A 13570-nucleotide genomic window follows, 5' to 3' on the forward strand; every position below is an offset into this window, starting at 1 on the left:
TCTGAATTAGACCACATGAATCAGGCCTGAACCTAAGACAAACTTACAATGTGCAGTTCAGCGTATGTAGGCCCACACAATTTTTCTAACACCCCCATTGCCTTTCTAAAATAAAAAAACAAAGTTTCCCCCCAAAAGTGTTTCCAAGCGATGGAGATTTAATGAATCCCTATCACCGGTCTCAACTACGGTTCCCAAACAGGGCCTAAAAGATCTTGAGATCAGATATTCTCGGATCTCTGGTCCGAGGTATCATCCTCAAGTCTAAGATACGAGCCATTCAAATGCAGACCTGAGGCTCCAAAATTGGATGCATGCCCACGCCTGCGCTGGCACACACACAGAAATATCAAATTCTAACATATCAAGAGAGGAGAAGCTAACTTGAGACTTATCCACTATAGGCCAGATTCATTTACATTCCCATACAAAACTTTGCTACAATTTCAGCAGAGCCATCCTACTCTCACCAGATAATGATACTGCAGCATTTGCCAATTCCACTTCAGTGCAAAATACAAAGGGGAAATGCTGTAACTGCCTCCCCAACTCCTCAAATGTCTTCTCAGTTCCTTTCTCCCAAACAACCATCGTTATAGTGATTTGACCTCCTCAACTGTTTACTCCCAAACAGAGCCTTATCTCATGATGCTCCTCAACTTGCCAATATACAGCAGACAGGTTGCCGTCATGAAGCTCCAGTGCTGTTACACAGACCAACAAGGTCCATCAAAACTGCATACAGTTCCTCAAGGGATAAGTGCCCCAAGAACCGCTTGTTGTCGGACTCCCCATTGCTGATAAAATCAGTCTGTATCTGCACTTCTTCCATCATTGAGTCTTGAACAAGCCACCATGTTAAGCACTGGTATTCGTCGTCGGGATCTAAATGGGCCAATAAGCTTAATTTATCACCGTTCTCCAGCTCGAAAGACATACTCAACAAGTCTCTTGTTACCTTCATCCCTACAATCAGAGCTTCCTCGAAAAGCCACTGCATGACTTGGCTGGCAATCTGTTCAGCATTATGCGGAAATCAGTTCATTTTTATTCTGAATAAACAAGATGTGGTTACTAACTGAAAGGTTTATGAAGGCTTTATATTTAACCTGTTGGAGCAGTACAAGTGAGAGATTTGTAAAATCACATTCATGACGGTTTATGGTTGAGTTGATTTCCACTGAATCACCTACAAACAGACCCACAACATTTGGGGTGCCTTCTCCCCCAACTGTAATGCATTCTTCATTCACTACCACCTTATTGTGGAATCTTGACATGATTATGTCCCTCATAAAATCCACACTAGAAGGCTTGACTTGACGACGAAGATGCAGATCCAGGATAGCTTGGGGAACATCCACAAAGATCGACCATGAAGAAGAGCGAGAATGCCAGGTAGGATGAGATATCAACCGAAGATACGGGACTTTGGCTACCTGTCAACGAACAATCTTTGTTAGTTGTACTGAAATCTTTATTTAAAGAGTTGGGCACAAAAGAACTGAAGTTTGTACCAGATTTTCAATCTTGGATAGGACTTTATATGAAAATATGCGGTGTGCAAGAGTCATGCAGAAATGACTCAGGAGACCATCCCCCCCACCTGCAGGCTGGACAGCATTTTGCAGCCTTCCAGAACTTTGCTTCTCCTTTGCTCTAAGAAGTGTAGTTTCATGGACTAGCTGTAGCAAATAAATCTCAAAACTGAGTGGATTAGGAAGTCTCAGTATATCTTTTTTAAGATCTTGTTTCTTTATTGCAACTATTGCTCCCTCCATTGTATCAGGCATTGTGCCACCTTCCCTGCTTTGCAGAGTATCCTTGACAATTTTACCAGCATCTTGGCCAGAAGGCAAGAGACGCAAGAAGAGTGAAGCATCTTGACCTATGCTCAAGAGTACAAAATTTTCATGCATTCCTGCTACATACACCCCAGGATTTTGGCATAGAGCCTCGCAGTTAACCAATTCAAACACCTGAGCTACCATGTGGCAGTTAGCATATAATAATTGGATGCAAGAGAGAACAGACAAACAAGTAGGCTACTTATTTAAAGAGATCAAACTATACCAGCTCATCAAAGATAGCCAAATGAATGTCACGGAGAACAGAGTGTGTTTGCCTGACACTTGTATTGACATCTTCATCACTGATGACTTCCGCCTTTCCCCCAAGGGAAACCTCATCTGAGCAATCTGTCTTGTTTGTGCTGAGCTGTCTCCGCTTATCGGTTGCTTTACCACCAAGAAAACCAAGCTGAACCATGTAACAAGATTTTGGAGGGACATGAACAGTGAGAATCCCTGCTGGATCATGATCAATGCGAACCACAGATGCAGAAGATGGACGAAGAGAAATTTCTGGATCAGATACTGAGTTATCAGCCAAATCAATTGTGAAACCCTCACTGCCTGCTGTGCTCGCGAGTGCACGTTGGCGCTTTACTTTCCAATTCTGCTGCAATCTATTCAGATAGCGGAAGGACAGAGCATTCCATAAGAGCAAAACAAACCCAAATAAAAGGCTTGCAATACCAACCTGCTTAACGCACCATAGAATCTTGCCTCCCTTGCCACTTTCTGTTCCAATGCTTTGGCGGATTGCTTCAGATATTTCCCTAAATGCTGCAAGATGAGTTGCACAAATGCTAAAGATGGCGATTCATCAACCAGTCATGACCAAGTCCATGACCTTAATTCATTCATATGTTTTCTTTGTGTTCCAAAAAATAGAAAGTTTCCCCAGAATCAACTAACAGCCAATAAATATGAAGTTCAAAAGGAGATATCCAATGGAATTATATGCCAGCAGAAGTATCTGAGATGTTACACAACAATGCAGACACCAGTTCAGGTAATAAAACCCACGTAACAAAGTGCTCTTCTTACCAAAAAACTGCATTTCATGAAGCACAAAAGTTTGAGCTACTTTAATACATAAACTGACTGGAACGGAAGATATTCGTGGGAAATGGATGGCTCTGAAAAGGGCACCTTCATTACTTCTTAGTATTATTTTCTTTTTTTAAAGTCAGCATCTATCCCACAAAGGCAGCATGTTATTATCCAGAATATGAAATTTCAGTCCCTTTCCTTCAGAAGAAGAATAGAACAAATTTCAAGGATGTGAGCTAAATTTGACGTCCCAACATTCCTTGACGACCTAATGAGGATAACGCTAATTGACATACCAAATCGTAGAGTTTTTCTTGGCTCTTCTAGATAATCAAGTGAAGCCAAGCACCCAAATTTTCATTTACACATTCAGTACATTAATGCAATGGGCAATGTTGAAAGATGTGCATGCTCAGACACTATGTGGTGTTAATGCCTCATGGAATGTATGCTGATTCAATTAGAAAGGGAGGTAGAAGTGCCTAACTAGTAGTGGTATCATAAATACCTAATTCGAGTAATATTTCAACCACTTCTTCAGGTATATCCAGGGATGTTAAAAAAAGGGGTTTTTAAACAAAACAAATCAAGCTAACAAGGGAGCAAAGCGACCAATGAAATCTCTTTTATTTTGTTTTTCCCCTTGACTAAAAAACAAAATAAGTGAGGGAGCGAAGCGACCGATTAACGAGAGATTAGATTAATGTAAAGTGGTTAGATCTACAAATTTAAGGGCAGAGGAAGATGCTAAAATGTATTGATCCTTTATATATATATATATATATATATATATATATATATATATATATATATATATATATATATATATATATATTTCAAAACCCGATAAAGGGTATTTCAGTCTTTTCTCATTTTGCGCATATTCTCATTTGAGAATATGACTGTATTTTGCTTTCTTTCAATTCTTTTTAGTTTTTCTTTTTTCTTTTTTGTATTTTGTGTCACATGGGGGGGGGCTCAACATAGACGTTGGAGAGTATATGTTGGAGCCCCCCCACTCCTCCAACATTGTATAAATAGGGGTGCTCCCCTTCTCTTTTTTCTTATGCTTTTGTAAAGCTCCTCCTGGGACCCAATATATTGAAATTGATATTTTTTATGCTCTCATGCATTTGTATCCGTGCCTTTGTGCACACTTTGTGTTTTTAGCATTGTGTTTATACACAAAATCTCTTTTTATAGAGATTTTTACATGGTATCAAAGCAAGGTTCCTTGAAGAAAGAAATTTGTGCCGTTCTTCACAATATCGAGTGCCTCGAAAAGCGTGCCTTCAATTTTTTTAGATTGGCATGAAGACTTCTCTTCATCAAATATTTTAGAAGATTACTTCAACGAGTAAGAGTTAAAATCTCTTTTTGGTACGTATTTTTTTCCTTCATCTTATCTCTCTAATGGGTGAAAAAGACTCCCATTTCTCTCTTTGCTTTAAGCTCAATGGTTCCAATTATCATGTATGGGCCGGTAATATGGAAGCCCATATTAAAGAAAAAAGGGTTTTGGGGTTATGTTCAAGGCTCGATTTCGGAACCAGAGCCAAAAATTACTTTGGTTAAAAGAGAAATCAAAATTCTTGAGGGAGATGAAAGAACGAAGGCTCTTGAAGAATATAGCAAAAAACATGAGTGAGATATGAAGAACTTCAAGATTTTATCGTGACTTTTCTCATTCGTTGAGACTAGAATCAACGTTGATATCATAAAGTTTAAAAAGGCTTCTCAAGCATGAGAGTACCTTGAGAAGATATAGACTTCTAGAGACTTGTTCCATAAGTATTACTTCCAAAAGAAAGCGCTAACCCTTCTTCAAGGAGAGATGACTATAAGGGAATATTTTGTCAAGTTTTCATCCATTTAGGATGAGCTTGTTATGCTCGAACCTAAGTGGAGTGGAGAAGCCATAGAGCTTCGTCATAAGCAACTTGAAGAACATCGTTTTTTCAACTTTTTGAATGGACTAAGGGCCGAGTTTGAGCAAATTAGATCTTCTCTCCTATCCTCCTTCACTTCTTCCTCTCTTGAAGACGTCATTACTAAATTAAGTGGAGAGGAAACTCGTATGGGCATTAGCAAACAAAATCCAAGTGTTCTTGCAATCTCTACAAATCAAGATAAATATAATGGAGCTAATGCGGTTTCTAGGCCCGGGAACAACTTAAGGACATATAAATCTCTTCATTTTAAAAGCCAAAATCAAGGTGGTCAAGGTGGAAGAAGGGACTATAGCAAAGTGTTACTTTTGCAAAGAACCGGGTCATATCAAACCGGTTTGTCCTAAGTGGAAGAAATTGCTAGCAATGACCACCACATCTCAACCACAAAAAGAGGAATCTACAAATAGAGCTCTATCTCTAAATCAAATTGTGGAAGCTCTTCAACCTCTTCTTAAGACGGCCATTTCCGGAGACGTTGTGTCTACTATGTCTCCTCCAGGTAAAACTTCTTGGCTTTTAGATTCTGGTGTTTCATTTCATATGTCTCCAAGCATTTTCTCCCTTTTCGAATATTTTGAAAGTTTGTCACCATCTTTTGTTTCAACCGCGGGTAACACTTCTCTTGAAATTAAGGGAATTGAAAATTTTGAAACTCAAAACTTCTTTATTCCAAAAATTAAGTTTATACCAAAATTGAATTTGAACTTACTTTCTATCTCTCAACTCTTGGACCTTAGGTGTGACATTTAATTCTCATCTAATAAATGTTTAATGCAGGATCACCGGTCTGAGAGGTTGATTGGGGAAGACTCTAGGAAGGGAGACTTATACTATGTGGATTCACTTCAAATTCCAAAACCCCTTTTTTTGTAATGTGGCCCAACATAAAGACATAAATGTTTGGCACAAAAGACTTGGTCATCCCAATATCACCAAGTTGTCCTATTTGACTTTACTAAATTTTTTTGTAAAAATATTTTCTCTTATAATGATTGCATTCTTGAAAAAATGAGAAATATGCCTTTTGAACAAAGATTTATGTTTACCACTAAACCTTTTGAAATTGTTCATTCGGATGTTTGGGGACCGACACCCGTTATATCAAAGGGAGGTTTTGTCTATTATGTGATTTTTGTGGATGATTTTTCACGATATTGTTAGATTTATTTTCTTAAACATAAGCATGAAGTTTTTTCATGTTTTAAATCATATCATATGATGATCAAAAAACAATTTAATAGTAATTTAAAGATATTTAAGACCGATTTCGAAGGAGAATATCTCTCTAATGATTTTAAAAAATATCTTGAAGAATATGGTATTGTCCATCAAAGATCGTGTCCTAAGACCCCACAACAAAATGTTTTGACCGAAAGGAAGCATAGGGATATCATTGAAACCACTAGAACCCTTCTTATTTCTTAAAGTATTCAAAAAAAAAAAATTGGCTGAGGCAGCTCTTGCTTCCGTTTATCTTATTAATCGTCTTCCATCCAAAAATTTAGATAAAATTTCTCCGTTTAAGGCTCTATATGAAAAAGAACCCGATTATAATAGATTAAGAGTGTTTGGTTGTAAGTGCTTTATCCTTACAGATAAAAATGATAAACTCTCCCAAAAAGTCATTCCTTGTGCTTTTCTTGGCTATTTCGAAACCCAAAAAGGGTTTTAATGCTATGATGTTAAGAATGATAAGTTATATGTTTCAAGGAATGTTACGTTTTTGGAAAATAATAGTGGTTTTGAAAAGAATGAATCTCATTTAGAAAATGCCGACTATCCCTTTCTCTATGATTTATTATCTAAAGATGATGATATCTCTAGTGATGATGAATCAACATATAACAGTGACAATGAAGCGGTTGAAATCAACAATAATTCTAACCCTACTACCTCTCAAGAAGAAAATATATCTAGAGACCCTATCACTTATACTCATAGAGATAGACACACCTTTAGAAGGGATATTGAACGATATAGTGAACCTAGCGAATCTATCTCCACACATGATTCAAATCCTACAAGAACCGAAAGAACTAGAAAAACTCCCTCTAGATTCGTCTCCTTTGATTCTTTCTCTCCTAAATATCGGGCTTGCTTAAGTGTCATTCACTCGTATTTTGAACCAAATTTTTTTTAAGATGCCAAACGTTGTATTGAATGGAGATAAACCATGAAAAGTGAACTCAAAGCGCTTAGGAAAGCCAACACTTGGGAATTTCAAATGTTTCCCAATGGAAAAAAAAAACTATAAGATGTCGATGAGTGTTTAAAGTCAAAACCAAGAGTGATGGATCTCTTGAGAGGTATAAAGCTCGTCTAGTAGCTAAAGGGTATAGCCAAGAATACATGATTGACTATGAAGAGATATTTGCTCCAGTAGCTCATATGGTTACTGTCAGATGTCTCATAACCATTGCTTCCATTAGAAAATGGAATAGTTACCAAATGGATGTCAAAAATGCCTTTTAAATGGTGATCTTAATGAAGAAGTCTACATAGACGCTCCACTTGGTATGAAAATTCCTAAAAATAAAGTTCTTCGTCTTCGTAAAGCTCTTTATAGTTTGAAACAAGCTCCAAAAACTTGACATGATAGGTTTAACAATGTAATGACTGAAAATGGTTTCACTTCATGCTAAGTCACAGGGACTCGGCAAAGCAGGTGCCGCACCCGCGTTGACGCGACGCGACGCGACGCGGGTGCGGCACCGGGTGCGATCAACACGACTCTGGGTGCGGGCAACGTACCCAGGGTCATTTAGATCCAATTTTTAGACTATTTTTTTTTTTGCCCGATGAAAAGCGAGTGAGAGAAGCCTGAAGCCGATGCCGATGCCGATGCCGATGCTGACGATCTCCGACTCCTTCCGGCCGCTCCTCCTCAGTTCTCAGGTATGTCGCCTTCTGACTTGCTCTCTCTCTCTCTCTCACTCTCACGGTCTCTCTTCTCTCTGTCACTCTCACGGTCTCTCTTCTCTCTGTCACTCTCACTGTCTCTCTCATAGTCTCTCTTCTCTTTGTCACCCTCACTGTCTCTCTCTCTTCGTCACTATCATTGTCTCTCTTCTCTCTGATTGTATTATATGTGGGTCATTAGCATCTAGGGTTTTTAACTTTTTATTTATAGGCTTTTTGGACATTTCAAAATTTTTTCAATAATATTATTTGAGGGTTTTGGGCATTCCGAATTTTTTTCAATAATGTTATTTGGGGGGTTTGGGCATTTCAAAATTTTTCGATGAATTGATGATGCTATAGAGGTATATAGTTAATGAAATTTGTATTTATTTTTTGGGGATCTTTGACTATTTGATTTTGGGGCTTTTGATTCTATGCTAAAATGGGTTTTGTGGAGCTTCTTGATTTTTTTATTTCGTTTACAATCTATTTTATTAGTTACTTATGCTTGATGACTCAAGGTCAAATGTTACTTTCATCTTTTTTGAAAAGTCGTTCTATCAACCATTGCTTAAAATGTGTTGCTATGTTAAGGGCATGTAATGGGTTTAATTTATTTGTTTTGGGATTGATTCATTATCTAAGTTCAGTTCATAGGATTATAAGATCTACCAAGTTACAGAAGTTATTGATTTGTCAATATTTTAAGGTGCAGTTGCTCACTTTCCTGTTTTAAGAAACACAAGGTATTCTCTTCATTCAAGTTCTTTTTCTGGTTGCTCTTCGTAAAGGTGTATGCTTATATGTGTTTGTACTCTATTTTAGTTTCTGTTGCATGGTCATAATTATGCTAGAGTTCGTTTCATAACTCATTTAATGACACATGCTGCGGAAGGTTTAATGTTAGAAATATGAAGTTACATTGAATCACTCAAGCATGTATATGTTCATATAACCTGGTTAATGTACCCCTGTTTTGACCAGTCCAAGACATATAGTTGACTTAGAAAATGGTCTATCTGACTATGCCATGATTATGCCAACCTTGAAACTGTCAAGGTTTCTCTTTTATATATATATATATATATATATATATATATATATATATATATATATATATATATATATATATATATATACATTTTTGCCCCTGCCGCACCCCCGCACCCTAGGTTTTTGAAAGTGCCACACCCGCATAGACTTCATGCTATACTGACACTGCATTGTTTGTTAAGAAATCTGATGCAGGAATTGTTATATTATTGTTATATGTTGATGATATGTTAATAACAGGTGGTGATACCAAAGAAATCAAGAGTATTAAATCTATCTTGACTTCCAAATTTGAAATGTCAGACTTGGGATTTCTGATAGATTTTTTGAGAATTGAGGTTACTTACTCTCAAAGAGGTTGTTTTTTGTCTCAAACTAAGCTTGCTTGTGAGATTCTTGACAGATCAGGTATCACAGATGATAAGGTCTGTGAAACTCCTGAAATAGTAGGTTCGAAGATGAAGATTGATGACGGGATTCCCCTAAAAGATCTCACACCTTACAGGCAACTGGTTGGATCTTTGACGTATCTCAGCATTACGAAACCTGATATCTCTCATGCAGTACATGTTGCTAGTCAATTTCAACATGCACCTACTACAGTTCATATGAGCGTCATTCTCTGCATCATCTGATACATAAAGGGTACTGTAAACAAGGGGGTATTTTTATCTTCTTCTTCTAAATTGAATTTAATTGCTTATACTGACTCTGATTGGGGAGGTGACCTGAATAATCGTCACTCCACCACTGGTTTTTGCATTTTTTTAGGAGAATCTTTAGTTTCTTGGAGATACAAGAAACAACTGAAGATCTCACTTTCATCCACAGAAGCCGAATATAGAGTCATGGCATCTACTACCATGGAGATCGTTTGGATTCGCAGCTTGCTGGAAGATATGAATGTTCAAGTTCAAGGGCCCACAAAACTGTGTTGTAATAATTAAAGTGTAATTTACATTGTCAAAAATCACACATTTCATGGGCGTACGATGCATATTGAGATGGACTGCCACTATGTTCGTGAAGAATACTTGAGAAGAACCATAGACCTCCCATATGTTACATCAGAATACCAATTGGCATACTTCTTTACCAAAGCGTTGTGCTCACTAAGATTTAACTTTCTTTTTGGCAAACTTTCGGTTATGTTATCCTAAGTTTGAGGGGGAGTGTTAAAATGTATTGATCCTTTTATATATACATACATATATGTATGTATGTATCGATCTATTTATATATATTAATATATTTTCAAATTTTGATAAAGGGTATTTCAGTCTTTTCTCATTTTGCGCATATTCTCATTTGAGAATATGACTGTATTTTGCTTTCTTTCAATTCTTTTTAGTTTTTCTTTTTTCGTTTTTCTTTTTTGTATTTTGTGTCACATGGGGGGGCCCTCAACATAGACGTTGGAAACCCCTTCAACGGTTATATTTATAACCGTTGGAGGGGCTCCAACGTATATGTTGGAGCCCCCCAACTCCTCCAACATTGTATAAATAGGGGTGCTCCCCTTCTCTTTTTTCTTATGCTTTTCTAAACCCCCTCTTGGGACCCAATATATTGAAGTTGATATTTTTTATGCTCTTGTGTATTTGTATCTATGCCTTTGTGCACTTGTGAGAGTTCTCCCTTGTGCACACTTCGTGTTTTTAGCATTGTGTTTATACACAAAATCTCTTTTTATAGAGATTTTTACAGAAGAGAACCAACTTCATTCTAGTTTTTTCAACTCCTCAAAGATTGGGATTTTAATAAATATGCCCTAATCTGACCATTGCAAAGCTTGGTTCATGCTTGAGGTAGACTATCGATTTAAGGAATGGCACATGAAAAGTTAAGAGGTTACATCTACATTAGAATCCTTCAAATCAAGATTTAATATTTATTTTTTTCAGGTTTTCAAGATCTCTAATTTTTGGCATTTTAGAGTTCTTTTTAATCTAATATTCTAATTTGACTAGACAACTCATGACAAGATTCAGTTTATGCTCTCAGAAAGTAATGACATTGAAAGCAAACGGAAAACTTAAAAATGGCATGGCATGGCGATTTATATACAGATTGACTATCAGCATACTTTTCATACCATAGTCACAAATATTGGCAACAGTTCAATTTTATCATGAAAAGGATCATGATAAATTCACTCACCAATATTTATACAATTAAAATGCTGTGTGTTCAACATATCATTATATTTAAGTTTGTTGTTTTTTTATCATGACATTTTTATAAAGTCATGATAAAATTGATAACATATCCCAAAACTCTAAAGGGCAATATTGATTAATAACCGAACTTTGAATTTTTATTTTTATTTCTTCATCCTATTCATTCCTCGGAGTGAAATAGGTGAATGGACAGAAAGTTCACCAACATCTACGGCAAGTGGTCAAGGAAAGCAGGTATGGACTCTCCAAGAACAGGCTATGCTACTGCAGTCAGGATGCATGTAGGAGGCCAAAAAGAAAACCAAACAACTATATCCCTCTATAGATACCAGTAAGCCATGCATCCACATTAAACAAAAAACAGAACATATCATAAGATAGAGAAGGAAAACAAACATGTTTATCCAATGGGTTCCTACTACTATGACAAAATCACATCAAAAAGCAAGAAAATAGACTCACCCGAAAGCACTGCAACTTGGTTGACAATGAGACAGATAGGTCTGACAGCAATTCATTTGGTAATGGTTTTGGCTTTGTCATCCCAGCAACTGCTACTGCATCATTTGCCTCAACCTGTTATTAGCCATTAAAGAATTTAATGGATCAAAATTCTGCTCAAATCAGAACCTAAGAAAACTGTACCCAAATGATCAACTGTTAAGTGTCAGGAAGAAAGGCTGGAGTAGCACAGTGGGGGAATGTGCTTGAGTTTTTGAAGAAAATTACTAAAATGATATGCAATAATGCTCTGCTAAAACTGATGATGCTTGCCATGCAAAAACTAGTTGCTTTCCAGTAAAAATCTTGGTCTACATTTAGGACATCGGAGAAACTTATCAAGGTACTCCCTCGATCTGAAACCTGCTCGAACATCTAGTTATTACAGCGCAGGCAAGCAAATACTTGTGCATGAAAATGGTGAGATAAAAGACTAGCCACTTATCTTAATAAATTTAGTCTGCCAACATTTTGTTCTACGTTGTCATCCAGAAAAATAAAACATTTCTTATTTTATGCAGTTCAGCTGAGAAAGGTCAAGTACAGATTTATATCATAGCCACCCTTATCGCCGATATTTTGAAAATATCGGCATTTTCAGCTTGGCCGATAATATCGAGATATTTTCAAATTATAGCAAAAATGAAAATATCGCAATCTTATCACGATATTTTGAGATTTTTTTAATTTCCTATATTAGTATATTTTAAGTTCAGGTTTTCTATTTTTAGGTTTCTTTTGCATTTTAAAAACTTTTAAAACTCGTTTATTTACATTTTCTGAAAGAAAAACAATAGAAAACCTATAATTTTCCTATCTTTGTTATTATTGTTTATATTTTTTTAATTTTTAAAGCTTCTGAAATTTTCTCGAGAAAAATCACTTTTTGAAAATATATCCGAGAAAAATCCTCGCCGAGAAATTACCTTGAACGATACACGTGACTATGATTTATATATAGCACAACGAACAATGGTCCTCATCCACTAAGTGAAAGCATGAAAAATAAAATAATTTATCTGCTTCTTCTTTGCCATAAGGATCCTATGTTCTATGAAAAAAGCAGCTTGACATGATTTCTGCAACTCATTAGGTCAATGTACATAAGGGAATGAAAAAAGGAAAAAGTGATGAATCGATGAGAAGGACCATCCACGGAAATCAGGGATATCCCCACAAACAGATACAGACATACATCTTCAAATCTAATCTGTTATAAACAACTTTCGCTTAGTGATGAGCATATCGAGTTGCATAAAAAATCGAACAATTCGAATCCGGATTTAATAATTTACGAAGCCAAGCTGACTCGAGCAACACAGCAATTAGTTTTTTTTGTGAATTTCCATACTTTTGTTTGGGCAGAGAGAGAAATAAGATCACTCACACTGTTGATAAGGTCCATGACGACTGAGAGCTCTTGATGAGCCTGCTGAAGGTTCTCCACCAGGCTCTGCCACGACCACTGCGCTGCCGCCGCCGCCGGCTGGCTCTCCTTCGAGGTCTTGGGCTTCTTCGCGCCCCTCTCGGCGACGAGCGGAGTGAAATCGATGCCGTAGAGCAGAGAGAGCAGCTTCTCGTCCGCTGAGACTTCGCGCCTTCGGGGAAGACGATGGCAGAAAACAAAGAATTCATTCGTTTGCGAGGAACGAGAAAAACACCCTGAACACACGGGAATTGCAGAAAAAAAAGGGAGAAGAAAGAAGGGGGATTGGGATTGAGGGAGAGGAGAGATTAGGGTTAGGGTTTTGTTACGGTGGGAAATGCTCGACGCCGTTCTCGTCGATGGCGCTCAACCTCCTTATGGGGAGCTTGTCCAGCGACACCATCATGCTTCCGCCTCCTTCCATCTGAGCTTCAGCTTCCACACTGAAAGGTGGGATGTTGGTCCATGTTTTCATTCAGGTTTCATGCGTTTATGGGAGAGGTGGGCTCACTCACACGTCACACTACGTCACACTACGTCACACTGTCCGGTTGGTTTGGATAAGCTTAAGTCTGAAATTGTTTACTTATTTTTTAAGTCCCATATCAGCGTCTCATATCAACTGGGTATCGGCTAGAAACCGTCAGCTCCTAAGGGCTT

General features: G+C 37.3%; 1 protein-coding gene across 1 annotated transcript; it reads right to left on the reverse strand.

Annotated features, from left to right (window-relative positions):
- Positions 1–364: 364 nt before the first annotated feature.
- Positions 365–13369, reverse strand: LOC149815133 (mediator of RNA polymerase II transcription subunit 17-like). Its single transcript, XM_089988875.1, has 8 exons — positions 13240–13369; positions 12872–13082; positions 11446–11559; positions 2542–2627; positions 2074–2467; positions 1518–1979; positions 1110–1439; positions 365–1015 (listed from the first exon to the last, which is right to left on the reverse strand). Exons 1-8 carry the CDS (start codon positions 13332–13334, stop codon positions 689–691), a joined length of 2019 nt encoding a protein of 672 aa, XP_089845001.1. The 5' UTR covers positions 13335–13369; the 3' UTR covers positions 365–688.
- Positions 13370–13570: the final 201 nt, after the last annotated feature.

The sequence above is a fragment of the Nuphar pumila genome, chromosome 15, assembly GCF_984573655.1.
Source record: "Nuphar pumila chromosome 15, dmNupPumi1.hap1.1, whole genome shotgun sequence".
Lineage (NCBI taxonomy): Eukaryota > Viridiplantae > Streptophyta > Magnoliopsida > Nymphaeales > Nymphaeaceae > Nuphar > Nuphar pumila.

Coding starts and splice junctions, on each gene's coding strand:
- LOC149815133 (XM_089988875.1), bottom strand. CDS start 13,334: ATGGAAGGAGGCGGAAGCATGATGGTGTCGCTGGACAAGCTCCCCATA. Junction 13,083..13,239: donor GGCGTCGAGCATTTCCCACC/GTAACAAAACCC, acceptor TCTTCCCCGAAG/GCGCGAAGTCTCAGCGGACG. Junction 2,468..2,541: donor TTCTATGGTGCGTTAAGCAG/GTTGGTATTGCA, acceptor CTATCTGAATAG/ATTGCAGCAGAATTGGAAAG.